Consider the following 27,441-nt stretch of genomic DNA (forward strand, 5'->3'; position numbering starts at 1 on the left):
GGCTGGAAACTCTCCTGTGATGTTTGGGCTAAAACCCACACCGCTTCCCACAGCCAGTGCAGCCCACCACTCACCAATCACTCACCCTACTCTGACTCCACTCACTTCTTTGTTGTTTCCCAAGCATCTCAAGTTCTTCCCACCACAGGGCCTTTGCACTTGCTGTGCTGGCTTCCTGGGACACCCTTCCAGCTTTCTCCAGGGTGGCTCCTTCCCACCTTTCAGGCCTTGGTTCAAATATCACTTCCCCAGAGAGACCTCCCTGCCCTCTCAGAAAACCTGGACACGTGGGCCCTTGGGATTCGGTCACAGCCCCAATCTGTGACTCCATGACCCTTTGTGCCATGTGAAATGATGTCATTTGATCCCCTGGCTATTGTCTGCCTCCACTTTTGAGACTGCAGGTCCCATGAGGGTGGAGAAATGGTCCCCACTATGATCCCAGCACAGAGTAGGCACCCAGAAATATTTGTCACAGGAGCCCATGACTCGGGAGGCCACAGAGGAACAGTAAGGGCTTTATTGTGGCAAGCGTAGCCCCTCCTCAGGTGCTCCGGCCCCATCCAAGCCCCCTTCTCTCTCAGCCCCACAGAGATCACTCTGGTGGGCGATGGGCAAAAGATGACCTTTGGTTCGCAGCTCCCTGGAGGAGAAACACACGCAAGAGGGCATTCAGGCACCAGCAGGGTTTACAGCAGGGTCTTGGGAGGGCAGTCCCTCCAGCCCAGGCCCCACCTCCCCATGGAGACGTCATCCAGCTTCTAGAACTCAGACACACCCTGGTGACAGCACCTCACAGCCATCAGTAAAGACCCGATGAGCAAAACGGACACCAGAAGACACACAGCCACTGCCACGCCTGGGTTCCTTTGCAACTCGGGGGCCCCAGTGTCACTTGGAGCTGAGGGGAGGAGGCCTGAGTCAGCCCTGGACCCCACCCCTCCCCAGGCTGAAACACCCACCAGGGTCCGGAGCCTTTTGAGTCCCTTCCCAGGAAGCCGTTCTCGCTTCCCCCTCCCAATGCCGCTGTGACTTTTTTAAAGCACAGCTTTGTCCTTTTTCTTTTGAATAGTATCCCAAGGAATTCATTCAGTTCTCTGTGTTTTTGCTGCCCTCCTTGGCCACTCTCGGGGGTTCTAATCTAGAATTCTGTTCCCAAATGCAGCAAGGCTCTGAGGACGCATGTAAAAATTGACACTTTGTGAAGATGGTTTACATCCTGTGACTTTTTTTTTTTAAGATTTTATTTATTTATTTGACAGAGAGAGAGAAAGCACAAGCAGGGGGAGTGGCAGGAAGAGGCAGAGGGAGAAGCAGGCTCCCCTCAGAGCAGGGGGAGCCTGATGCGGGACTTGATCCCAGGACCCTGGGATCATGACCTGAGCCAAAGGCAGACGCTTAATCGACTGAGCCACCCAGGCGCCCTACATCCTGTGACTTTAAGCAGGTCATTACCCTTTGTGTTTACACCGTTCTTTGAACATTTTGGAGACGACGTGTTATTTGGAATAACAGATTTTTCTAAACTCCCTAACAATGCTTGGCTTCTACTGAACGCCTGGGGCCCTCTGTGGTCACACTCGGCAACTACCCTACCTCACTGCCCCTCCCCCCCCCAGTATCCCACTCATTCGCCTCGCTCACCCGGTTCCAGCCACCTCACTCTCCCTCAGATGTCCCAGGCACAGTCCTACCTCAGGATCTTTTTGTGGGCTGTGCCTGGACTGCTCTCCCGCTAGATACCTGTGTGGCTCCCTCCTTCACCTCCTTCAAACTGAGACATTTGCTGACCATTCTTTAAAACTTTCAGTCCTAGGGACGCCTGGGTGGCTCAGTCAGGTATGTGTCTGCCTTTGGCTCAGGTCATGATCCCAGGGTCCTGGGATCGAGCCCTACATCGGGCTCCTTGCTCAGTGGGGAGCCTGCTGCTCCCCAGTTCTTGTGCTCTCTCTGTCAAATAAATAAAATCTTTTTTTAAACTATTTTTTTTTTAAAGATTTTATTTATTTACTTGAGAGAGAGAGAGAGAGAGCAGGGTCAGAGGGAGAAGCAGACTCCCCGCTGAGCAGGGAGTCCGATGTGGGACTTGATCCCGGGACTCCAGGATCATGACCTGAGCCGAAGGCAGTCGCTTAACCAACTGAGCCACCCAGGCGCCCTAAATAAATAAAATCTTAAAAAAAAATTTTCAATCCTAGCATGCAGCTCTTGATCTTGGGGTTGTGAGTTTGAGCCCCACATGCAGGTAGAGATTACTTAATAAATAAAAGTTTAAAAAAATTTTTTTTAATTCAATCCACTTGTATTGGCATTCTGACCCCTTATCCTGTTTATTTTGTTCTTTTATAAACAAATATATAATTTACTTATAATCTGTCTCCCAACAAAGCTGTCTCTCACAGGACCTGATGATCCACACTTGGCACTTAATAAATGTGCATAGAATGAAGAGGGTCTGAAGGGCTTTAGGTGAGACCAGGTAGAGAGTGGGGAGACCTTCTCCGCGTATTCTCAGGTCTGTGTCTCTCCCTGGTGGCCAATCTCAGAACTGCAGCCTGGTACCCCCAAACATTTCCCCAACCCTGCAAACCTCTCAGTACTCACCAGGGCAGGTGGTCACAAAGGTCCCATCAGTGGTGGCTGAGGGCACGGAGGAGGGCTCTGTTCTCAGGCTGAGAGAAGTGGAACTCCAATGCAGGGTCAAGGTGGAGGAACTTGGGGGGCTGGAGTGGGAGGTAGGAGTAAGCTCTGAACCGGGGCAGCCAGAACTGGGGTGAGGAGGTTGTGAGGAGGTGGGCGCCAACACTGGACTTGTGGAGCTGGGGATCGGTGGGGTGATGGGGGTTTTCTCTGAATTTGAAGAGTTGTGGGGGATCGTGGAGGCTTCCTCTTAACTACGGGCTCTGGCCAGTTGAGTCTGCTAAAAAAGAAAAAGGTCCAACATGGAGTCACTTGTGCTAAGCCCCAGATCAGCAAACCAAGACTTCATACCTGATCTAATTGCAGTTTCCACCCCTCCCACAGGAGTGTGACCTCTACCCTGTCAATCTGGAATGACCCGGTCAGCACTTGGGAGATAATCTGACTGATAGACACCCTTCCTCTGCATTCCCCCAAGGAAGGTAAACTTGCCTGAAACAATCCACCCTTTGCCAGAAACTTCCTTTCTCTTCCCCCCTTCTGCTTATACAAGGCCTTCCATTTTGTACAGCTCCTCAGAGCTCCTTTCTATCTGCTAAGATGGGCTGCTGCCCAATTCATGAATCATTAAATAAAGCCATTTAGATCTTCAAATGTACTCCACTGAATTTTGTGTTTTAACAAGTCTGCCTCTAAACTCAGGGTTCTGGGGTGGATGGTAGAGCCTGTCTCTGAACTCAGGGGGCTGAAATGGTTGGTGGAGGTTTCCACTGAACTGGGGGACCTGTAGCTTGGAAGCTGGCCTCTCCATCCTGCTCTCCAAGAGCACCAAAAAAAAATAACACTCGGAAGGAAAAGGCCACTGACCTTGAGGGGAGGGGATGGTTAGAAATGAGGGTGAGCAGCCCCAGCCCCTCTCTGGATGTCGATTTCCCTATTATCTCAGATGGTAAACACCTGCCTCTCAGCAAGACCTGAAAGATTTAGTTCACCACATTGAGTGCTCAGTGGGAAAGCAAGGTGCCCTTGTCGGAAGTCCCACAGTCAGAGTTCCAGGCCAGGCCAGACCCTCCCAGCCCCTATTCTTGCTTTACGATTCTAGAGACCCGCTGAACCCAGGCAGCTTGCTGAGGAACTCTTTTTCTCTCTCTCTCTCTTTTTTTTTAAAGATTTTATTTATTTATTTGACAGAGAGAGAGAGACACAGGGAGAGAGGGAACACAAGCGGGGGGAGTGAGAGAGGGAGAAGCAGGCTTCCCGCAGAGCAGGGAGCCCGATGCGGGGCTCGATTCCAGGACCCTGGGATCATGACTGAGCCGAAGGCAGACGCTTAACGACTGCGCCACCGAGACGCCCCTGAGGAACTCTTTTTCTTCCTAACTTCCTTCCTTCCTTCCTTCTTCCTTCCTTCTCTCTCCCTTTCTTTCTTCCTTTCTTCCTTCCTTCCTTCCTTCCTTCCTTCCTTCCTTCCTTCCTTCCTTCCTTCCTTTCTTTCTTTCTTTCTTTCTTTCTTTCTTTCTTTCTTTCTTTCTTTCTTTCTTTCTTTCTTTCTTTCTTTCTTTCATTCAGTAAACTCTACCCCCCACATGGGGCTTGAACACATGACCCTGAGATCAAAAGTCGCATGCTCCACCAACTGAGCCAGCCAGACGCCCCCTGGAGAACTCTTTTAAACTTTCTGGGACTCAGTTTTTCTGTAAAATGGACATCACGGTAAGTCAGGGCCTCTGAGTGCTCACACAGGTCTGGCACCTAGTGGGTACTCAGTGATGCTCAGCTGCACAGATCCATTCCGAGCTCCGGGGAGAATCAGCCCCTAATTGTCACCAGGTACCTGGAAGGTCCCCAAGGCTAAACTCAGAGCCTTAAATGAGGGCCTGGCTCAGAGGCCTGGGCTCTGGGAAGAATCGGGGGATTGGGTCTCTGGAAACCTACCCTGCTTTTTTCCAGCCACTCCCTGGCTTCTACACCATCGCAGGCGCTGAGCCCAGGAGCTCAGGGTGGGTAAATGTTTTGTGGGCCACCTCCCACAATTACTTCCCAGTTCTGGGCTCCAGGCACCTTAGCAGTTTGCCAGTTCATTCATCAACCGCTCCCTGCCCCACCCCATCCACTCTGCCCTGGGCAAATCTGTGTGCTTCCTCCCTTGCCTCACCCCAGGCCACGAAAATGTGGAAGTACCATCCAGTGCTGGCCCCAGGAGGGAGCTGGGTCTACACACAGACACCCCACCCCACCCCCACCCCCAGTTCTCTGTCCAGTTTCCCAGGTTCTGTGGGGATGACAGAGAAGTCTAGAAGAGGCATCGTGCACTGGCCTGACGTCATTCCCATTTTACAGATGGGGAACTGAGGCTCAGAAGGGTAGGGAGTCTGGCCCCAGGAGACTGTGAAGGTGGGAAGAGGGCCCCTTAAGGACCTCCAAGGAGTCAAGAGCCAAGAGGCCAGCCTCCCCAAACCGCTTCCCATCACTGAGGAATTTCTGCTGAAATCAGAAGACGACTCAGGGCCACAGTGGACCCCTAGCCAAGCCCCGGGGAGCTGAACTTTTTAAAGTGAACTGAGTAATAGCAGTGGGCCTTGAAAGAGGAGGGGAAGGAGGGCACAAGCTCAGCTGAGTGCCTGGTACAGAGTAGGCAGGTGCTCATGAGCTGCGGGAGACTCGACCAGAAGGTGAGGTAGGGCTCTTTCCACGCACTGTGCCAGGAGTTTCCTTTGCCCAGAGAGTCCCAGACCAGGAGGCTGGCAAGAGCCAAGTCAACTGGTTCGAATCTGGGCCTGGCACAGCTGGGAGACTCATCTTGCCCAAGCCTGTTTCCCGAGCTCCTCAATGAGGGTAAATGCAGTGTCTTCTGAACGAAGTTCTTTCCTGCGGTAAGAGTCTCATGCATGGTGGTCTCCACTCTCGAGAGTCCAGGTTTGGAGCTGGGGCACAGGGTCAAAAAGAGCGATGACCTGGTGGGAGATGGAGGGCTGGGGGAGGATCCCATGCACTCTGGGAACTGTCTTACAGGGCAGCAGACGGAAATTAAGTCAGGTGCCAAGAATGTCTCCTGGGAGCCATAAATAGTGTAAGTGGCCAGGAAGTGAGCCCTTGTGCGTCTCCCCGGCCCCCACCCCCACCATGGCCCTGGGGACCTCACTCCAATCCCTGCAGAGTGTGGCTACAGGAAAGAGGTTTGAAACAGAACCTCAGACTGGGTATGGAGGCCCCACTAGCCTCTGGCTGGTCCAGCTCACGCTGGGATGGCAGAACTGGCTGGGGCTGGGGCAGGGGCTGGGGGTTGCAGGCGTGGTGGCGCTCCAGCTCTTCTCACCCCCGCCCCACCTCCCTTCTGAGAGGAGCGGCCCTTCGTGTTTTGGGGGAAGGCGGGAGGAGCGGCAGGCCAACCAGGGTGGCCTGAGGGAGGGGTCCAGAAGCCAGGTTTATAGCTGGGCCATGTGCCCCCCCTCCAGCTTCCTGGAGGCCAGGTCTCCTCCTGACCTGTTCTTACCTCTACAGGTGACAGTGAAGAGAAATTCCCCGACAGCAGCACCACAGCCTGCAGCAGAAGTGGTGGTGGCGGCTGGGAGCCTGCCATTCCGGTGCAGGGAGGGCCAAAGGCGGGCTCAGCCCAGGTGTGCGGCCAGGTGCCTGCTCTCTACACTTGCAGGCGCAGGCGCACCCTGCTGGCGGCCCGCGGGACTGCACACAGGCCGGGCCTCCGGACACAGGGCCTCTGGGGGGCTGCTACTTTCTGTTCACTGGGGTGTCACTCCCGCTGCCCTCTCCACCTGGATACCCCCACCTCTCCTAAAAACCGCACCTGGACCATGACCTGAAGCCCTTAAACTCTCCCTCTCCACTCAAGACACTCCTGCCCACCCACACCCTTCCCTTTCCCCTCCACTCTGTGGCCCCCTCCACAGCTGCCCCAAACCCATGTTGCCACCCTCTTCTGCCCCTCCGCTGCCCAGGCTACCCCCTCTGAGGTGGCCCCCTCCCTCTCTGCCCTGCTCCTGCCCGTACAGGCTGGGCATATCTGTGTCTGGCTCGCTGTCACCTAGACCAGGGGTGAGAGGAGAAAGGCAGGACACACTTCCCAAATCAGGAAGTGAACCCCCTAGCGTGTCCTGAACGAGGCACCCGCGCATGCACCGGTAGGATTTTCTAGGGCCAAAGAACTCATGGTGGCCATTTTAGGCCAGATCCCCAGACGCTGGCTTCTGGAATGTGCTGGGGACAGCTTCCATCTGGAACTGACTGGACCCCACTCCATTAGCCATGGATAGATACAGCAACAGAGGTGGGACCCCACGGTCGGTTCGCCCCGACCTCCGGAAAAGGCTTAGGGTCCCCATCCCAGCCACAGACCCCATGTACCAAGTGCATCGTTGGAGGCTCCCATCCAGGATGTTCCAGATCCTCCCAATTCCCCCCCACTCCCCGAACCAGGCCCAAGACACCCCCATGAGCACAGGTGAACCAAGACTCAGGCCGTGGAGGGCTTTATTCGTTAGACCCAGAGAGCCACACTGCCCCTCCCCCGATGCCCGCCCCCGCCCACCAGTCAGCCGACGTCCTAGACGCCTGGCCACTGCATGTGCCACGAGTTGTCCCATGCTGCCGGTCCCAAGAGCTCATCCGTAGTGAGGGAGGCCCGGGTGTGGTGGCCGCGCCGGGTGGCATGGAGCATCCTGGCAGCCACCTGCCGTTGCCTCAGCTGGCGGCGCACTGTGAAGCCCCTCCAGGCCGACTGGATGGCCATGGCTGCCTTGTGCTGGCAACGGGACTGCCGGGGGCTCCAGGAGGCTATCGGGGTGCCACAGGCCCACGGCATGCCAGCCTGGACTCTGGAGCCCCGGCCCATGCCGTGCACCACCCGAGTGGGCAGGGTGTGGCCACACATGTGGCACGTGCGGGGGCTGGACCCCATGAGCATCACCACGCTGGGCGGGCTCCCCAGCCTGGGGCTCAGGGACTGGCAGAGGGGGCAGACATGCGGCTGGCAGGACTGGAAGCAGCGGTGGTCCGACATGGACTTGGTCCTGCTGTCCGTCTTGGTCCACACGCCTGAGAGCAATGCTGCCTGGGTTTGGTTCTGGCGGGTGCAGAAGCCTCGCCACATGGCCTGGATGGTGGTGGCAGCTTGAGAGAGCCGGGCCAAGTCCCGCCGCACACGGTAGCCACGCCAGACAGCCTGGATGATGATGGCCCACCGGTGCCACACCTTGATGGTTCGGCGCACCAGGTAGCCGCGGGCACATGCCTGGATGGTGACCACGGCATGGATGATTATCTTCTCCACAGCCTGCATCGACGTCACCAGCTCCCCCGACGGTCTGGGATCCTCTGCTGCCTCTCTACCCGCAGTGTCCCTGGGCACAGAAGCCCTGGCCAGATCCCAGGGGCCACCGGGGGCTGCGGCGCTGGTCATGGGCCCGACGGCTACACTGGGGACGGCCGAGTTCCATGCTTGGCCACCAGCTATGCCAGCGTCCACAGGGCCCTGGAGTACAGTGGGAGTCAGGGACGCACTATGACTACCTGCAGGAGCCACGGCGCTATGGAAATCCCGGAACCCCTGCATTGACTCCGGGGTAAAAAGGGGCCTCTGGGAACCATCAGGTGAAGACTCATAGCCAAGAGACACCCTCCGAAATTCCAGGGGCAGCTTAGGGGCGGTCGTGTCGTGTGCCACCTCAGTGGTACGGATGATGGGTATCATGGCTGGTGGTGCGCTCTTGGAGTGTTCGGGACTCTCCTGTGAGGACCTGGAGGCGTGCTCCTGCACTTCATGCAAGGGCACAACCCTGGCTACATTACTGTCTAGCATGTCTGAGACAAGACAACCATGCATGAACCTGTAGGATTTTTTAGAGCCAAGAAATTTGTGGCTTCTCTGAGTCAGGTCCCCAGACGCTGGCTTCTTGTGTGCCCTGGGGACCGCTTCTACCTGGAACCCACCAGATGCTATCCCACCAGCCATGGGCGGATACAGCACATGTGAGGCCTTGTAGGTGGTCCCTGACCTCTGGGAAGTGCTTGGGGTCCCCATCCCAGCTATAGACCCTGGGTACACACTGGATGCCATAGTACTGCTATGGACCAGCTTCGGTGACCCTGAGACCATGGGAGAAGCCCCCATCTTGTGGACATGGCCCTGGGGCACCATGTGAGTCACTGAGGGGCTCTGGGGCACCACGTGAGCCACTGATGCCTGTCGAGCCAAGGGGGCCCCAATAACCTTGACAGACTCCATGTGCACACTGGGAACCCTGCTAGCAGTCACAAAGTGGGAGCTGGGGGCCTCCCAACTGGTTGCTGACCTCTGCTGCAGAGTTGGGGTGGTGCCACCAGCCATGGAGTGCTTGGCAAAATTCAGGGACTGGGGCGGGACAGGAGTCATGCCACTGGCCAGAGACTTGGTCAGGCTAGGAACCATCTCCAACAACGGCCTTTGACCACTGGGAAGGAATTCGTGGCTGTGGTCAGTTGACAGGGGATTATGGGACATCCACGGGGTTGCGTCAAGGACCATGGACTCTGCACTGGATATGGACACCTGGGACACAGCCTTGTTCGGGTCCTCTGGTTTCGTCATGGCCTGGTCATCTGTGGCCTCAAATGGCATCATCTCAAGAGCGTGGCTCAACTGGGAGGCTCTTTGTAGGACCGTGGGCACTTGGTGTACTCTCCTGGTCGTGCCGCTAGATTCCAAGGCCTGGGGATGCAGTTGAGCCAGGCCAGTGGCATGGGAGGCCGGGAAGGGGGCTGTAGACCCTTCCCTAGCCAGGGCTCCATGGTAAGGACGGGGAGTGATCCCGATCAGCATGGACCCCTGGGGGAGGCTCTGGGCCACATTCCCCACTGTGGATGGCAGGCCAGCTGCATTATCCATGGACCCTAGAATCAGGTCCTGATTCAGTCCCCCAGCATCTATGGCTGGAACCACACTAGAGGCCACAGACCCAGGAGACACACCTGGGCCCATCCCACTTGACACTGAACCTGGGATCAGGCTTGGGGCAGTGAAACTCACTGAGGGTCTTATGAAGCTTTGTCTCTTCCCACCAGCCCCAGATGTCGCCATTAGACTGGGGGGTACCCCACTAGCCACAGAACCTGGAGGAAAGTTCTGGGCCACAGCACTGGCCACAGGATCTGGAGGAAGACCCTGGCCCATGCCGCTGATCAAGGATCCTGGGGGAAGGCTGGGGGCCGCACCACTGGCCCCGGTACCTGGGGCCATGGCTGTGGTCATCCTAGTGGCTACAGAACCTGGCACCAGGCCACTAGCTGTGTCCATCACGGGCTCCTGGCTGAAAGCATTTCCTTGTTCATAACCGGGTGCCATGATTGTGGACACTGAAGGATGCTGGTGGTTCAAAGATATTGGGAGATCAACATTGACCTGAGGCATGTTGGCACCTGCATTGGCCTGAGAAAACTTGAATGGACTCATACCCAGTCTTTTGGGCACTGAAGCCCGAGAGAAACCAGGGCCCTCTGAGGCTTGCTTGTGAATCAAAGGGGCACCTGCCACAGGGGCCGGGGATGCAATGGGAGTCACGCCACTGGCCATCTGAAACTGGTTTGGGCCCATACCAGTTGTCACACTTCTCTGGCACACACTCCCTGTCATACCCGGAGATACAGGCCCTGGAGACATACCAAGGAACATACCAGCAGCCAGGGTCCCCCGAGACATATGTGGGAACATACCAACAGCCATAGTGCCCTGGAACAGAGCCCCAGGACATATACTCGTTCCCTGGTCTAGACAAGAGTCCTCTCCACTAGCACCAGAGGCCTGGTAGAGATTCGGGGCTGAGAGAGTGACCGCAGAAAGTTCAGTGACGCTTGTGTGTCCCCCACCGACACCGAGCAGCTGATGAAACGCCAGGGACACCTCGCTGAACTCAGGGGCCTGGGCGTTTGAGGCCACCCCACCAACCATTACAGGATCTTGACAGGGGGCCATCCTAGCGGCCACAGATGACTGGCTCAGATCTTGGCCCGGGCTGCTAATGGCAGAGGAGTATGATGTGCTCAAGGGGACTTCAGTCACAAATGATGGGTGACGCAGACTAGGGGCCATGGCATTCACTCTTGATGGTAGATTTGAACCCACTTTAGGGGCCCAGCCTGACTGGCCAGCTACGCAACTGGCACCACCAATTACAGATGGCTGGAAGAGGCTGAGGGGCTCCCTGTTGGCCACAAATGGCTGGGCTAGGCTGGGGTCCATCCCACTGGTCATAGGTGGCTGGGCTAGGTTAGAGACCACCACACAGGCCACTGATGGCTGGACTAGGCTGGGAGCCACCACACAGGCCACTGGTGCTTGGGCTAGGCTGGGGGCCACCCCACCAGTCACTGATGGCTGGGCTATGGTGGGAGCCGCACCATCGGTCATACATGGCTTACCTAAGCTGGGAGCTATCACACTGGTCACAGATGGCTTAGCTAAGCTGGGGGTTACCCCACTGGTCATAGACGGCTTAGCTATAGATGGTTTAGCTAGGCTGGGGGTTACCCCACTCCTCCTAGACAGCTTAGTTATAGATGCCTTAGCTAGGCTGGGGTCCATCCCAATGGTCACAGATGGCCAGGCTAGGCTGGGGGCCACCCCACTGGTCATAGAAGCCTGAGCTAGGCTGGGGGGCACCCCACCAGTCACAGATGGCCGTGCGAAGCTGGGGGCCATGCCACCAGTCACAGATGGCCGGGCTAGGCTGGGGGCCATGTCACCAGTTACAGATGCTTCAGATAGGCTGGGGGTCACCCCACCGATCACAGATGGCTGGGCTAGGCTGGGGGCCACCCCACTAGTCACAGATGCCTGAGATAGGCTGGGGGCCACCCCACCGGTCACAGATGGCTGGGCTAGGCTGGGGGCCACCCCACTGGTCACAGATGGCTGGGCTAGACTCGGGGCTACCCCATTGGTCATAGATGCCTGGGATAGCCTGGGGGCCATCCAACAGGTTACAGATGGCTGAGTTAGGCTGGGGGCCACCCCACTGGTCACAGATGCCTGAGCTAGGCTGGGAGCCACCCCATTGGTCACAGATGCCTGAGCTAGGCTGGGGGCCACCCCACCAGTCACAGAAGGCCGGGCTAGGCTGGGGGCCTCCCCACCGGTCACAGATGGCTGGGCTAGGCTGGGAGCCACCCCATTGGTCACAGATGCCTGAGCTAGGCTGGGGGCCACCCCACCAGTCACAGAAGGCCGGGCTAGGCTGGGAACCACCCCACTGGTCATAGATGCCTGAGCTAGGCTGGGGCCCACCCCACTGGTCACAGCTGGCTGGGCTAGACTCGGGGCTACCCCATTGGTCATAGATGCCTGGGATAGCCTGGGGGCCATCCAACAGGTTACAGATGGCTGAGTTAGGCTGGGGGCCACCCCACCGGTCACAGACGGCCGGGCTAGGCTGGGAGCCACCCCACTGGTCACAGATGCCTGAGCTAGGCTGGGGGCCACCCCACCGGTCACAGACAGCCGGGCTAGGCTGGGAGCCACCCCACTGGTCACAGATGCCTGAGCTAGGCTGGGGGCCACCCCACCAGTCACAGAAGGCCGGGCTAGGCTGGGGGCCACCCCACCGGTCACAGACGGCCGGGCTAGGCTGGAAGCCACCCCACTGGTCACAGATGCCTGAGCTAGGCTGGGGGCCACCCCACCGGTCACAGACAGCCGGGCTAGGCTGGGAGCCACCCCACTGGTCACAGATGCCTGAGCTAGGCTGGGGGCCACCCCACCAGTCACAGAAGGCCGGGCTAGGCTGGGAACCACCCCACTGGTCATAGATGGCTGGGCTAGGCTAGGGGCCACCCCACTGGTCACAGAAGGCCGGGCTAGGCTGGGGGCCACCCCACCGGTCACAGACGGCCGGGCTAGGCTGGGAGCCACCCCACTGGTCATAGATGCCTGAGCTAGGCTGGGGGCTACCCCACCGGTCATAGATGGCTGGGCTAGGCTGGGGGCCACCCCATTGGTCATAGATGCCTGAGCTAGGCTGGGGGCTACCCCACTGGTCATAGATGGCTGGGCTAGGCTGGGGGCCACCCCACTGGTCATAGATGCCTGAGCTAGGCTGGGGGCCACCCCACCGGTCACAGATGGCTGGGCTAGGCCGGGGGCCACATGACCAGTTGCAGATGCCTGAGATAGGCTGGGGGCCACCCCACCGGTCACAGATGGCTGGGCTAGGCTGGGGGCCACATGACCAGTCGCAGATGCCTGAGTTAGGCTGGGGGCCACCCCACTGGTCACAGATGGCTGGGCTAGGCCGGGGGCCACATGACCAGTCGCAGATGCCTGAGATAGGCTGGGGGCCACCCCACCGGTCACAGATGGCTGGGCTAGGCTGGGAGCCACCCCACTGGTCACAGATGCCTGAGCTAGGCTGGGGGCCACCCCACCAGTCACAGAAGGCCGGGCTAGGCTGGGAACCACCCCACTGGTCATAGATGCCTGAGCTAGGCTGGGGGCTACCCCACTGGTCATAGATGGCTGGGCTAGGCTGGGGGCCACCCCACTGGTCATAGATGCCTGAGCTAGGCTGGGGGCCACCCCACCGGTCACAGATGGCTGGGCTAGGCCGGGGGCCACATGACCAGTTGCAGATGCCTGAGATAGGCTGGGGGCCACCCCACCAGTCACAGATGGCTGGGCTAGGCTGGGGGCCACATGACCAGTCGCAGATGCCTGAGTTAGGCTGGGGGCCACCCCACTGGTCACAGATGCCTGAGATAGGCTGGGGGCCACCCCACTGGTCACAGATGGCTGGGCTAGGCCGGGGGCCACATGACCAGTCGCAGATGCCTGAGATAGGCTGGGGGCCACCCCACTGGTCACAGATGGCTGGGCTAGGCTGGGGGCCACCCCACCAGTCACAGATGGCCGGGCTAGGCTGGGGGCCACCCCACTGGTCACAGATGGCCAGGCTAGGCTGGGAGCCACCCCACTGGTCATAGATGCCTGGGCTAGGCTGGGGGCCACCCCACTGGTCAAAGATGGCCGGGCTAGACTCGGGGCCACCCCACTGGTCATAGATGCCTGAGCTATGCTGGGGCCCACCCCACCGGTCACAGCTGGCTGGGCTAGACTCGGGGCCACCCCATTGGTCATAGATGCCTGGGATAGGCTGGGGGCCACCCCACCGGTCACAGACGGCCGGGCTAGGCTGGGAGCCACCCCACTGGTCACAGATGCCTGAGCTAGGCTGGAGGCTACCCCACTGGTCATAGATGGCTGGGCTAGGCTCGGGGCCACCCCATTGGTCATAGATGGCTGGGCTAGGCCGGGTGCCACCCCACTGGTCACAGAAGGCCAGGCTAGGCTGGGGGCCACCCCACCGGTCACAGATGGCTGGGCTAGGCTGCAAGCCACCCCACCGGTCATAGATGCCTGAGCTAGGCTGCGAGCCACCCCACTGGTCATAGATACCTGTGCTAGGCTGGGGGCCACTCCACCGGTCACAGATGGCTGGGCTAGGCTGGGGGCCACCCCACTGGTCACAGATGGCTGGGCTAGGCTGTGAGCCACCCCAGTGGTCACAGATGCCTGTGCTAGGCTGGGGACCACCCCACCGGTCATAGTTGCCTGGGCTAGGTTGGGGGCCACCCCACTAGTCATAGATGGCAGAGCTACGCTGGAGGCCACCCCACTGGTCATAGATGGCTGGGCTAGGTTGGGGGCTAACCCACTGGTCACAGATGGCTGGGCTAGGCTGGGGGCCACCCTACTGGTCACAGATGGCTGGGCTAGGTTGGGGGCTAATGCACTGGTCACAGATGGCTGAGCTAGGCTGGAGGCCACCTCTCCAGTCACAAATGGCTGGACTAGGTTTGTGGCTCCCCCACCAGTCGTCGATGGCTGGGCTAGGCTGGGGGTCATCCCACTAGCCCAAGATTTCTGGTCTAGGCTGAGGTTCACCTTACTAGGCATAGATGGCTCAGTTAGGCTGGGGATGACCTTAGTAGCCATCGATAATTCAGATGTGCTGCGGGTGACCTTACTGACCATAAATGGCTGGCCTGGGTTTGGGGCCACCTTACTGACTACCGATGGCTGAGATAGGCTTGAGGTCAGCCTAGTGGCTGCGGATGGCTGCTGATATGTGGTAGGGATCACGTTATCCAAAGACAGACTTCTGGTCAGTCCTGTCCTGTAGGATTTCTGGGACAACCTTTCCTTCAGGTCCATGGAGCTTTGGCCCGAGGTCATATCCCTCTCATCCTGATCATCTGAGCTCCAGTGGACACTCAACGTCACGCGGCCAGACACTGAGCTGTGGTGCAGAATGGGGATCAGCTCTGAGCCTGCAGAGGGCTGTTGGTAGAGGTTTGGAGTCGTATGTCCCCGGCCCGCTTTCTTGGATTCCTCCCTGTCTCTAGGCTTCTGGGGCCTCCCCACAGCCTCTCCAGAGAGGAGGGTATCTAGATGGATATCCCCATCCAAGCGGGCCTCCCAGGACCCCTGCTCCACCAGTTCGACATCTCTCAGACCGGCCACAGACATGGTGGAGAGGTTGAGTGAGCTGCAACTAGGCAGTGAGCTCTGGGAGTTACTCACATTTGAACCATAGTCTGTGGAGCCTTGGGAGAGGCTTCCAGCAATGTCATTGTTTGGACCCTGGGGCAGACTGACCGCCAGTTCATTGCGTATATGACCAGTCACTTGCTCCGGTGGGCAGTGTGCACTGGAAATGGTGCCCTGGGTTCGATTCCTCTCCTGCCTGGGGACGGCTGTATGGGAAAGGGTGTGTGCAAACCTCCTGCCTGGGGAGGCTGGGGACACACTGGGATCTGCCTGAGTCTTGAGTGCCCAGTGAGGACCAGGAGCCATGGAGCTAGGCAAAAGACCTAGGGTTATGTCACCAGCCTTGGGGGTCTGGGGTTGGGTTAGGGACATTTTGCTCACAGTGGCAGCCCTCAGGGGACCCGGGGTCGCCTTATTGATCCTCTCCCTAGTGTTCATGGAGGCCCGTTTGTGATTTGGGGACTGAGCTTTCTGCATGGTCTCCTCACGGACCATGGGTGGCTGTCGTGGAACTTTGGTGGCTGAGGGTCGGTACATGCTGGAGGACACTTTGTTGACCCTGGAGGGCTGACGGCAACAAACAGATCCCCCATAGGCAGCAGCACACTGGTGGGAATGCACAGCACTCCCACCACCCGAAGTGCGGGGAAGCATACCCGAGGCCACCCGGCCCTCCCCCGACGACGCCCACAGATGTGGGGCCACCCTGCTGACCGCATGTGGCTTATGGGAGCTCGGGGCTCTGCCACCAGCCACCACCGATTGCTGGCTGGTGCTTGGGCCCACACCATTGGCAATGAGCGGCTGCCACAGGCTGGGGGGCAGCTGCAAGTGGGGTGGCTTGGGCAAACTGGGGTCCGTGTCACTCTCCACGGGGTTGAGATCTGATGTCAATTCACTCGCCCCTGGGGGCAGGCACACGTTTTCCTCACTGACCTCAGGGCTCAGATACAGGTCTGAGGAGGAGCCCCTGCTGGACTCCATCTCCCATGATAGACTGGGGTCCAGGGCAGTGACTAGGGGATAACGATGAATGGCAGTGACCACTCTACTAGCCAGGGAGGCACCCATAGAGACCACCGGCGAGCAAGGTGACCCCCCGAGCATGGCCCCATCCCCCATCTCTTCCAAGAACCCGGCAGGCCAGCCTGTGGAGAAGCCCTCCCAGGTCCCGTCCTGGGGAAACCTGACCTTGCTGGGCTGTGGTCTCACGGGGCCTAGGGCAGGCCCCCATGCGGTCGATGAGCTCCCCCTGTGGTCCACCTCCACCGGGGCTGGGAACACAGTCATCCTGTTTCCTGCTGTTTTCGAGGTGGCCTTAGGGAGGACAACACCAGTCCTCAGGGCCGCCTGAGACAAAGACTGGCTCAGGACAGCGCCCAGCTCCCCCTGACACAGGGCCTGGCTCAGAGCGGCCCACTCCTCCTCTGTCAGGGCCTTGCTGAGCACGTCCACCAGTTTCCCCTGCTTGGCCTTGGTGAGTTCTGCCCGCAGCTCGCTGGGGGACAGGGTGTGGGACAGCGCAAGGCCCAGCTCGCCCCAGGATAGCACTTTCATCAGCGCTGCGCCCAGCATGCCCTGGGGTAGGGCCTTGGCCATCGTGGAGCCCAGGACTTTCTTGGACAGGGCCTGGTTCAGGGCTGCCTTCACTTGGCCCTGGGAGAGGGCTTTTGCCAGTAGGGCACGGAGGTCCTCCTGGGAACCCATCTCGGCAGCCAGCTCAGGGCACAGGGAGGCGAGCTGGGAGGCAGTCAGCTCTTCTGGGCAGGGTGTGGCTGGGCTGGGCATTGGTGACTGGGCCCGGGTAGCCCCACTGTCACCCCAGGATTCAATGTTACATGTGGGGTGTCCAGCAGATGCCAGCAGAGGCACCAGCATGCTCTGGGTCTCAGAGGCCCCCTGGCGTGGGCCCTGGGTGGCTTTACCCTGCACATAACTGTGGGGCTGGATCTGAGTCAGTCTGTCCTCTGGCTTGGCTCGGGGCAGAGTGCCAAGGGCACCAACGTGCTGGCAGGGCTGGGTGGAGGCCTTGAACCCGGCCAGGAGTGGCTGCGACTGGGTCTTGCCACTGAGCTCAGCAGCTTGGTGGGCCGTGTAGAGGCACTTGGCAGTTTCTGTGACCAGCTGGGCCTGGGACTGCACCTTGGTCAGCCCGGTGGGCAGATGTGCTTGAGACTGGACCTTTATCACTCCTGTGGCCAGATGTGCTTGGGACTGTGCCTTGGTCAGACATGTGCCCAGATGTGCGAAGGACGGGGCCTTGGTCAGCTTGGCAGGTGGATGTGCCTGGGACAGGGCCTTGGACAGACACGTGCCCAGATGGGTCTGAGCCTGAGTTGTGGTCAGCTTGGCGTGTGGATGTGCCTGGGGCACGGTCTTAGACAGACATGTGCCCAGATGGGCCTGGGGCAGAACTGCAGTCAGTTCGGCAAGCAGCTGTCCCTGGGACGAGGCTGTGGTCGAACAGGTGGCCAGCCGTTCTTGGGGCAGGGCCTTGGCCAGACATGTATCCAGATGTGTCTGGGGCAGGGCCTTGGCCGGACATGTGGCCAGCTGGGCCTGGGGCAGGACCATGGCTGTTTCTACAGGCACATACGCCTGGGACTGAACCTTCACATCTGCCCTCAGGTGTGTCTGTAATGAGGACTTGTTCCTGTCCTCAGCCATTTTCCCCCAGGGTGAAGCCCCGGGCATTCCAATGGCCACACCGGTACTAGACACTGTTTCCGTTTTCACCTGCTTCTGGGCGAAGACCTTCATTTTTTCAGCTTCCAAAGGAGGCTTGGCTGGAGCCTTGGGGGCCCCAGCTCCCAGATGTGGTGAGTTAAAGTATTTGACCTTTCCCTCAGCCAAGTATGAGTGAGAAGAGACCCTGACCATCCCTGCTGTCTGCTTTGTGTTCACCACAGCCTTGGCCTTCAGTCCATTCAGACACGTGTGGGATGAGGCGTTGGGAATTCCAGCTGCCACAGCTACTGGAGGTGAAGACTTCAGATTTCCACCTGCTGAAGGTGGCAGGCATAGGGTCCTGAGAATGGCGGCCATTGAGCGAAATTGGGCTGGGGTTTTGGTGACCATGGCTGCCAGACGCGTCTGGGGAGGGGTCTTGGTCACTGAGGCCCCGGGGAGCATCTGAGATGGAGTTTTGGCCATGCCAGCTACCGGACACTTCTGCGGCGGGGTCTTGGTCATCGGGGCTGCCGGGCGCATCTGGGTTGGAGTCTTGGTCATGGTGGGCACTGGGCACATTTGGGGTGGAGCCTTGGTCATTGTGGCCACAGGCTGTGTCTGGGTTGGGGGCTTAATCATCGAGGCCAAAAGGCATATCTGCGGTGAGATCTTGGCCATCATGGCTGCCGGTCGCGTCTGGGGAGAAGTGTCGGTCATTGAGGCTGTTGGGCGCATCTGGGTTGGGGTCTTGGATATCGGGGCTGCTGGGCATGGCTGCGGTTGGGTCTTATTCACCAGGGCCGCCAGGCATGACTGAAGTGGGTTCTTGGTCACAGTGGCTGGCTGGGATGTCTGGGGTGAAGTCTTGGTCATTGCAGCCACTGGGCATGTCTGGGGTGGGCTCCTGGCCATTGGGGCTACCTGGTACGTCTGGGGCGGGGCCTTGGTTATTGTTACCATGGGCGCTGGGCATGGCTGGGGTGGGGTCTTGTTCATCATGGCTGCCAGGCATGACTGGAGTGGAGTCTTGGTCATCGCAACTGCAGGGTACGTCTGGGGTGGGGTCTTGCTTATGGCAGCCGCTGGGTACATCTGGGTTGGGGTCTTGGTCATCCGGGCTGCTGGGTATACCTGGGGTGGGGTCTTGGCTATTGTTACTGTGGGCACGAGGCATGGCTGGGGTGGGGTCTTGGTCATTGCAGTCACTGGATACATCTGGGGTGGGGTCTTGTTTATCACAAATGCTGGGCCTGTCTGGAGTGGGGTTTTGAGGACCTCTGTTTCCACGTGGGTCTGGGCTTGGGTCTTGAGTGATCTGTGAACTGCCTGGGCACACCTTCCACACGGGAGCGGCCCTGGGGCTCCTGCCTTGCTGGCTCTGGTAGCTACTTGCTTGGTCTTCACCATGTCCCCTTCGACATGGACAAGGCAGGCATTTCTGACAGTTCTTGTCCCCAGGCATGGGTGGCACTTTGCATCTAGACTCACCGGACATGGAAGTCTCATGGCAACAGTCTGGTGTGGCAGAAAGGTGATGCCAGGGTCCCCAGTGGTGCAAGGTGGAGCACGCTGGGCCTGCAGGAGGGCCAGCTGGTGGGTGCAGGCGGCCAGGGTGTCGGAGGAAGGGAACTGGGTCTCTTTGCTCACCATGACAGGCGGGGCTGCAGGGGGCTTGCCCTCTCCTGGATGCTGGAAACGTACCTGCTGGGGGGTGTGATAAGGGATGTCGCCCTCCTCCATGCTCACTTTTTTTCCCACCAACTTGCCAGACCGGAGGAGACGCCTGGTGTTGAAGCGTCGCCAGGCCTCCTGGATGGCCTTTGCTGCCATCATCTGGGAGATCAGCTTTTGCCGGAGCTGGTAGCCCCTCCAGTTGGCTTGGATGAGGGTGGCTGCACAGGAAAGCATGATGTCCATCTCATCCACCAGGATGTTTTTGAAGGCCTGGCTCTCAACCACAGCCCGCAGGTGTGGGATGTGACGAGGCACCATCTTGTCCTTGTCATGCTGTTGAAGAAGGCTCTCCCTGGACGCCAGTGGCTTGTGCTGAGGCTGTGGACTCAGTGTCCCTGCTTTGTCTTGGAGATTGGAGACAGACTGGGGCTGGTAGAGGCTCTGCCCATTGGGTGACAACTGTAAAGTGTTGCTTCCTGCATTGTCTTGGTTCCTGGGCGGGTCAGCTCTGCCTGTGGAGGGTGACAGGGAGGTGGACAGAGTGGGATCATACAGACAAGAGGTCTCCTGGCTGGAGCGAGCCCTCCAGGACCTACAGCTTCTCGTTCCTGACACCGTGCAATCTTCCTCCTGTCCTTTGCAGGCCCTATCTCTCCCAGCCACCTGCCCAGGTGGTCTTTGGTACCTATGTCTCCCTCATGATCCTGTGGTCACTTCAACACTGGCGATAGTGCACATTCTCAGCTGAGTGCCAACCGCCTTCTTGCTTTTTGAATTTCCTTTATATCTGGAGCACACTGTGAATTGCACTGATCACACTGTTTTGGAAATTTCCTATTTGTCTCTCTGCGTGTGTGTATGTGTGTATGTGTGTGTATGTGTGTTGTTATTATTTGCCTCTCTCTATTTACTGTGAATTCCTAGAGGGCAGGAACCAGCTCTGAGTCATTTCTGTGTCCCCGTCTCAGTCCTAGGGCCTGGTTCCGGGCTGTTCGGTGGGTGGCCAGCTTTATAAATGAGTGGCTGAGTGGATTGGAAGTTGGGTAGATAGATGGATGAATGACTAGATACTGAATGGTTAAATCTGGATAAATGAATGGTGGATGGGTTGGAAAGATGGATAACGGGTTGTGTGGAAGAATAAGTAGGTAAATGAAGTTGATGAATGAATTGGTGAACAGATCAATAAATAAGGAAATGGATACATGAGTGGATGGACGGATGGATGGAGGAGTGGGTCAATGAATGAATGAGTGGATGGATGAATAGGAGGGAGGGGTAAAGGAGGGAGGAATGGATGGATGGACAGATGATGAGTAGAGGGATGAGATCTGAGTAGATAAAGGAGTGCGTGAACGGAGAGAGCTGAAGGAATTGGTGAAGAGATCAATGAATAAGAGGGAGACTGATGAACGGCTAGATGGATCCGCGGCATGGATGATGGATGACTGAGAGAGGATGGGTAGATCACTGGCAGATGGATGGGTAGAAGAATGAGGGGGTGACTATGGTTTCCAGAAGCACCTTGGTTCAGAGGGAATTGGGATACTGCCAAGCAGCCCTGATATGTCACCTGGAGCATAACACGCTTGTTGGGCAGAAGCCCACCCCACCCCCTTTCTGGCTGAAACAGCCGATTCCTTTCCCAGACATCTTCATACCTTGGAGGGCCATAGAGTTGGGGGAGGAGCAGGAGGAGAAGGTGCAATCTCAGAGGCCAGCTTGCAAGAGGAAGCAGCCTTCATTCAGCCCTTCATCCCATGCAACGTGCAGCAACACTGCCCTGGGCTGGCTCTGTCCTCAAGATAAATGTGAAAAGAGATGTTAAAAGAGAAACAAAAACAAAAACAAAAAACCCTAACATCTCAAAACAAAAACCAAAAACTTTTAAGTCCACAAAGATGAATGTACAAAGAAGTTTATACTAGTGTCCTTTTCTATGTAAAAGCAAAACAACTAGAAATAACCAAAAAGGTGATTGCTAAGGGGTCAGTTAAAAGTGCAAAAAGGAGGATGTTCAAAGATGTTCATCATTGTATTGTTTATGAAGAGTAAAAACTGAAAACAACTCGGGGCACCTAGGTGGCTCAGTCGGTTAAGTGTCTGCCTTCAGCTCAGGTCATGGTCCCAGGGTCCTGGGATCAAGCCCTGCATCCTGCTCCCTGCTCGGTGGGGAAGCCTGCTTCCCCCTCTCCCACTCCCTCTACTTGTGTACCCTCTCTCGCTGTGTCTCTCTCTGTCAAAGAAATAAATAAAATCTTAAAAAAAAAAAACCTGAAAACAACTCAAATGCTTATATACAGGAGGTGGCTTAAATTAAACAGAATATTCATACAGTGGTAATGGTGTCCAGATCCACAAAAAATGGTTAAAATTGAAAAGGTGGACACATTATGACCAACTGGGGAAATTGTTAGTGTCTTGGAGGCAACTTGTCAATTCCACCCTGATATTTACATTCAAGAGGTGCAAGCGTTCATATTCACCCCAAACCAGAAACCATCCAAATGCCCATTGACGGAAGACTTAAATTCAACCATATCAGTAACTGACAGGATAATAGACTAAAAACTTCAAGACAAAGATGATCAAAATAGATTTGTTTTCAAAGACCCATGTGTTGCCTCCTTTCACGGTAAGAATTCTAGCTTCACCTATGTGATGGCCTGAATGTCCTGCCCCTGCCTTCACCCCCACCCCAAAATGGGCTGGGTTCATTCATAACAAGCAATCAGTGTGAACTGGATCATAACAACAAATGGGCCTGAGGCTGGTTCTCCTGGAGGTGGGCAGAGTCATTGTCCCCATTTCACAGAAGAGAAACCTGAGGCCCAGAGAAGCCAACATACCATATTTCTTACTTCTTTAAGTTATTTCTGATTTACCTCCCTCATTGAACTATGAACTGCCCATGGGTAGAGATGTCCGTCTCTTTTGTTTGCTGTTGAATCCCCAATGCCTAGAACAGTACATACAATAGGTGCTCAATAGATGTTTATGCATGGATGGATGGCTGAGTGGATGGAGTGGATGGATGGATGAGTGGATCGAGTAGATGGATGGATGGATGGATGGATGGATAGATGGATGGATGGATGAGTGGATCGAATGGATGGATGGATGGATGGATGGATGAGTGGATGGATGGATAGATGGTTGAGTGGATGGAGTGGATGGATGGATGAGTGGATCGAGTGGATGGATGGATGGATGGATGGATGGATGGATGAGTGGATGGATGATGGATGGATGGATGGATGGATGGATGGATGAGTGGATGGATGGATGGATGAGTGGATGGATGGATGGATGAGTGGATGGATGGATGGATGGATGAGTGGATGGATGGATAGATGGTTGAGTGGATGGAGTGGATGGATGGATGAGTGGATCGAGTGGATGGATGGATGAGTGGATCGAGTGGCTGGATGGATGGATGGATGGATGGATGGATGGATGGATGGATGAGTGGATGGATGGATGGATGAGTGGATGGATGGATGGATGAGTGGATGGATGGATGGATGGATGGATGAGTGGATCGAGTGGATGGATGGATGGATGGATGGATGGATGGATGGATGGATGGATGGATGAGTGGATGGATGGATGGATGAGTGGATGGATGGATGGATGAGTGGATGGATGGATGGATGGATGGATGAGTGGATCGAGTGGATGGATGGATGGATGGATGGATGGATGGATGAGTGGATGGATGGATAGATGGTTGAGTGGATGGAGTGGATGGATGGATGAGTGGATCGAGTGGATGGATGGATGAGTGGATCGAGTGGATGGATGGATGGATGGATGAGTGGATCGAGTGGATGGATGGATGGATGGATGGATGGATGAGTGGATGGATGGATGGATGAGTGGATGGATGGATGGATGAGTGGATGGATGGATGGATGAGTGGATGGATGGATGGATGAGTGGATGGATGGATGGATGGATGGATGGATGGATGGATGGATGAGTGGACGGATGGATGGATGAGTGGATGGATGGATGAGTGGATGGATGGATGGATGGATGGATGAGTATCACCTAAGCTTCAGAACTTAGAACAGCTTCAGGATCTGAACTTGCCTATCCCAGCGTCTGCAGTTTCACCAACCACATGGTTCAGCCCTTTCAACAAACTCAACCAGAATGAGTGAACAAACAGACAACAGAGTTGAGAGGAATGTGATTACAGGGGACAGGAAAAAGAAATAGGGGCCCCCAGACATGCAAGCCAAGTGGCTGGCTTAGCAATTTTGAGTAAACCCCTCTGAGTCTCAGTTTCCTTGTCACACAAACTAACACCATTTTCCCAGCCTCCCAAAGAAACATGATAGATTCTCCAGGCTGGACCCCAGACAGACAAACCCACCATCAGGTTTTTAGAGGCCCCAAATGCCCCTGCTCTGAGGGGCTGAGAATCGGACCCACTTCTTGAAGTGGCCTGGAGGGCCCAAGGGGGCTCTGAGGATGATGAGGGCCAGGGGAGAACAACCCAGTCTCTGTGCCACCAAACCCTCCACCAGATCCACTCACCTGCCCCTGAAGCTGAACCCACCAGCCCGAATGGCCAGCCTTGGGGCCCTGGTCCCACAGTGGCTTTGTGACTCACAGCCAAGTTCCAGCCAATCCCCATCAGCTCCTGGAGGAAGGGGGTTCTAGAAGGCCGACCCCCTGTGGGGGGCAGGACCTAGATCAGAGCTGAGGCTCATGGGGGTTGCTACATATTGCCTGCCTGTACTGAACAGAAAATTAGGGCTCTGAGCGGAGAAGGGGCCCCAAATTCTTCCCCTACATGTGTCTCAAGGCAAACTCAGTCTCACATACCTTGGGCATTGGTTGAACGCCTCACTTTGTTTTTGTTTTTTTAAAGATTTTACTTTTAAGTCATCTCTACACCCAACGTGGGGCTCAAACTTACAACCCTGAGATCCAGAGTCACGTGCTCTACCGACTGGGCCCGCTGGGTGCCTCTGAACACCTAACTTTGTAGTGAGACCTGATCTGGGCCTGGGGACACACACAACTCAAATAATTTGAGTGTGTGAAATGGCTAGGAAGGAATCAAAGGGGGGGGTGGATGGGCTGAGTCCCACAGGAGGAGAAGGAGGAGTAGGAGAGCTGGGAGGAGGGCATCCCTGGTGGAGGACACAGCACAAGCAAAGGCCCCAAAGTGAGAAGTCGGGCATGATTAGGGGATGTGGAGGTTGGTGTGGCTGGAGGCAAGGAGAAGAGGGTCAGGAGGCGGAGTACCGAACAGGTGGGACCTAAGAGAGGAGTATGAGAGTTTGGGTTTTGGGGCGCCTGGGTGGCTCAGTCGTTAAGCGTCTGCCTTCGGCTCAGGTCATGATCCCAGGGTCCTGGGATCGAGCCCCTCATCCGGCTCCCTGCTCCGCGGGAAGCCTGCTTCTCCCTCTCCCACTCCCCCTGCTCGTGTTCCCTCTCCCACTCTCTCTCTCTGTCTTCAAATAAAATCTTTAAAAAAAAAAAAAAAAGTTTGGGTTTTATCAAGCAGGCCCCGTGGGAGCCACGAGAGGGTCCAGAGCAAAGGAGGCACAGCTCTCGTATTCTGATTCACATCCTAAAAGGCCAGGCGGGTATCCGTGTCTGGCTCTGAGGATGGGGGCTCCTTAGGGTGGAGCTGGGCCCAAGGTCCCTTGGCATCCCCGTATGGGACTGGCAACAGTGGGTATTGACTCTGAGCCATAGTCATGAAGGGGAAAGTGAGGCCACCATCCCCATCCACCTCCTGGGGCTAGGTTGATGCCTGGTATGAATCACTGCTGGCCAGGCTGGGGCTGACACACATCTTGGCCTCAGCTCAGCAGGGTCCTGCCAAAGCCACACAGCCTGGCCCGGCAGCCTCGCTTCCCTGGGGAGCCACTGGGAGGCACCAGAGCAAGAGGCAAGCAGGGACACCCAACCTTACTCGGCAGTTAGCCCCTCATCTTCTCCACGCTGTGGGTGTAGCTTTGGGCAAAACCAGAGACATGACATTTGGACATAACTTATGTCCTTGGTCTCAACAATGACCAGGACAGCTCTCATCCATGCCCTCCGTGAGCTAAACACAAATCCAGGGTGGTCAAGGTAATAATGGTGGAAGTGCACAGCACTGTGGGAACCCAAGAAGGCCTTAGCCCAGCCTGGGGGTTGTTGGGGACCAGGAGGACAACCGCAGCTGAGTTTGAGCGAAGGTCAGCTGGGTAGCTGAGGGAAGAAGTGTTATCTGGCTTGTAGCCATGCAAAGGCCCTGAGGCCAAAAGGGAAGGAAGTAGAGTTTGGGTAGGGAGGTGCCTGGAGTGACATTGATCTTTCCCAGGCCAGATGCACTCAAGGACTTTTTTCCATAAAGGGTTCAAGTAGGGAGTTGGATCTGTGGTTTCCAAAAAGCCCCACGTCACGTGCTAGTGAACACATAGGGCCTCCACTTAGACCCAAGGCTCCTGGGAGGCAGGCAAGAGTCCAGGGTTCTAGCCCCTGCTCTGTCATTTAGCAGGAGTGGGATACAATAAGATATATTTAGTCTTTGTCCCTGGTCCCTGGCACTCAGCTCCTAAAACTCTCGAAATCTTTGGGAGTGATAAGTCTTTTTTTTTTTTTTTAAAGATTGTTTGATTGATTTGAGAGGGAGTGCCTGCGAGAGCACAAGTGGGAGGGGCAGAGGGAGAGGGAGAGAGAATCTCAAGCAAACTCTGAGCTGAGCGCAGAGCCCAACGTGGGGCTCGATCTCACTACCCTGAGATCACAACCTGAGCCGAAACCCAGTTGGACACCTAACCGAGCGTGCCACCCAGGCGCCCCAATAAGTATTTTATGCTAATTAGATGAGTGGTGGCTGGGAACCAGCAGATAGCTTCAGGATGGGGGCTGGTCCCGAGAAAGATGGAGAGAGTAGACAGTTGGAGGTTTCAGCTGCACCTCCCAGACCTCCTGGGAGAGGAGAGGGGCTGGAGATTGAACTAATCACCGAAGGCCAATGATTTAACCAATCACGCCAGTGGAATGAAACCAGTGGGGGTCGGAGAGCTTCTTAGTTAGTGAAAACATGGACGGACTGGGAGGGTGGCGCACCCAGACAGGGCATGGAAGTTCAACGTCCCTTCCCTCCAACGTGCATCTCCTCCACCTGGCTGTTCCTGAGTTGTAGCCTTTATAATAAACCAGTAATACAGGCACCTGGGTGGCTCAGTCAGTTAAGCATCTGCCTTCGGCTCAGGTCATGATCCCGAGGTCCTGGGATTGAATCCCGCATGGCGCCCTCTGCTCAGAGGGCAGTCTGCTTCTCCCTCTGCCTCTGCCCCTCCCCACCACTCGTGCTCTGTCTCCCTCTCTGTCTCAAATAAAACCTTAAAAGTAAGTAAACCAGTAATAGTAAATAAAGCACTTTCCTAGGCTCTGTGAGCTGTTTTAGCAAATTATGGAAACTGGGCTGGGGGGTGGGGAAACCCTTGGTTTGGGGCTTGCTGTTCAGAAGTCCAGGTGGCAACCTGAGACTTCCAAATGGCATTTAAGTGGGGATGGTGTTGTGGGACTAAGCCCCTCGCCTGTAGGGTCTAAGCTAACTTCAGGTAGTGTCAGAACTGAATTGTAGGACACCTGGGTGATGTCTAGAAAATTGAGCTGGTTGGTGTGGGGAAACCGCGCCTCCCCAACACAACTGGCATCAGGATTATGAGTAAAAGAGTTCAGGGGTCAACATGCAGATCTCCCAACTTCCTGGGCCTCCCCTTCTCTATAGGTTGGGGGTGCACGGGGAGCCCTTGAGTATCATTATTATTCATCCACCCAAACAGATATGGGAGATGTTACCTGGACATGAACCTACCCATTTCATAGCATAGAAGGTAGAGGGGGCAGGGGGAAAGGACTTGGTTGAGGTTACACAGTGGCCAACTGGCACCCAAGTTGAGACT

At 56.6% G+C, this 27,441-nt stretch overlaps 1 protein-coding gene across 4 annotated transcripts; it reads right to left on the reverse strand.

Moving 5' to 3' along the window:
- Positions 1-7,122: 7,122 nt before the first annotated feature.
- On the reverse strand, positions 7,123-24,133 carry IQCN (IQ motif containing N). Of its 4 annotated transcripts, XM_027586635.2 has the most exons (4): positions 24,062-24,133; positions 21,178-21,310; positions 16,364-20,028; positions 7,123-8,128 (listed from the first exon to the last, which is right to left on the reverse strand). In XM_027586635.2, exons 2-4 carry the CDS (start codon positions 21,188-21,190, stop codon positions 7,202-7,204), a joined length of 4,605 nt encoding a protein of 1,534 aa, XP_027442436.2. In that variant the 5' UTR covers positions 21,191-21,310; positions 24,062-24,133; the 3' UTR covers positions 7,123-7,201. The 4 variants fall into 4 exon arrangements, with proteins under 4 accessions (XP_027442436.2, XP_035578544.1, XP_035578545.1 ...); XM_035722651.1 differs by having other exon boundaries at positions 7,123-20,028; XM_035722652.1 differs by having other exon boundaries at positions 7,123-20,028; positions 21,178-21,315; positions 24,062-24,116.
- Between the last annotated feature and the right edge of the window lie 3,308 nt (positions 24,134-27,441).

The sequence above is a fragment of the Zalophus californianus genome, chromosome 1, assembly GCF_009762305.2.
Source record: "Zalophus californianus isolate mZalCal1 chromosome 1, mZalCal1.pri.v2, whole genome shotgun sequence".
NCBI lineage: Eukaryota > Metazoa > Chordata > Mammalia > Carnivora > Otariidae > Zalophus > Zalophus californianus.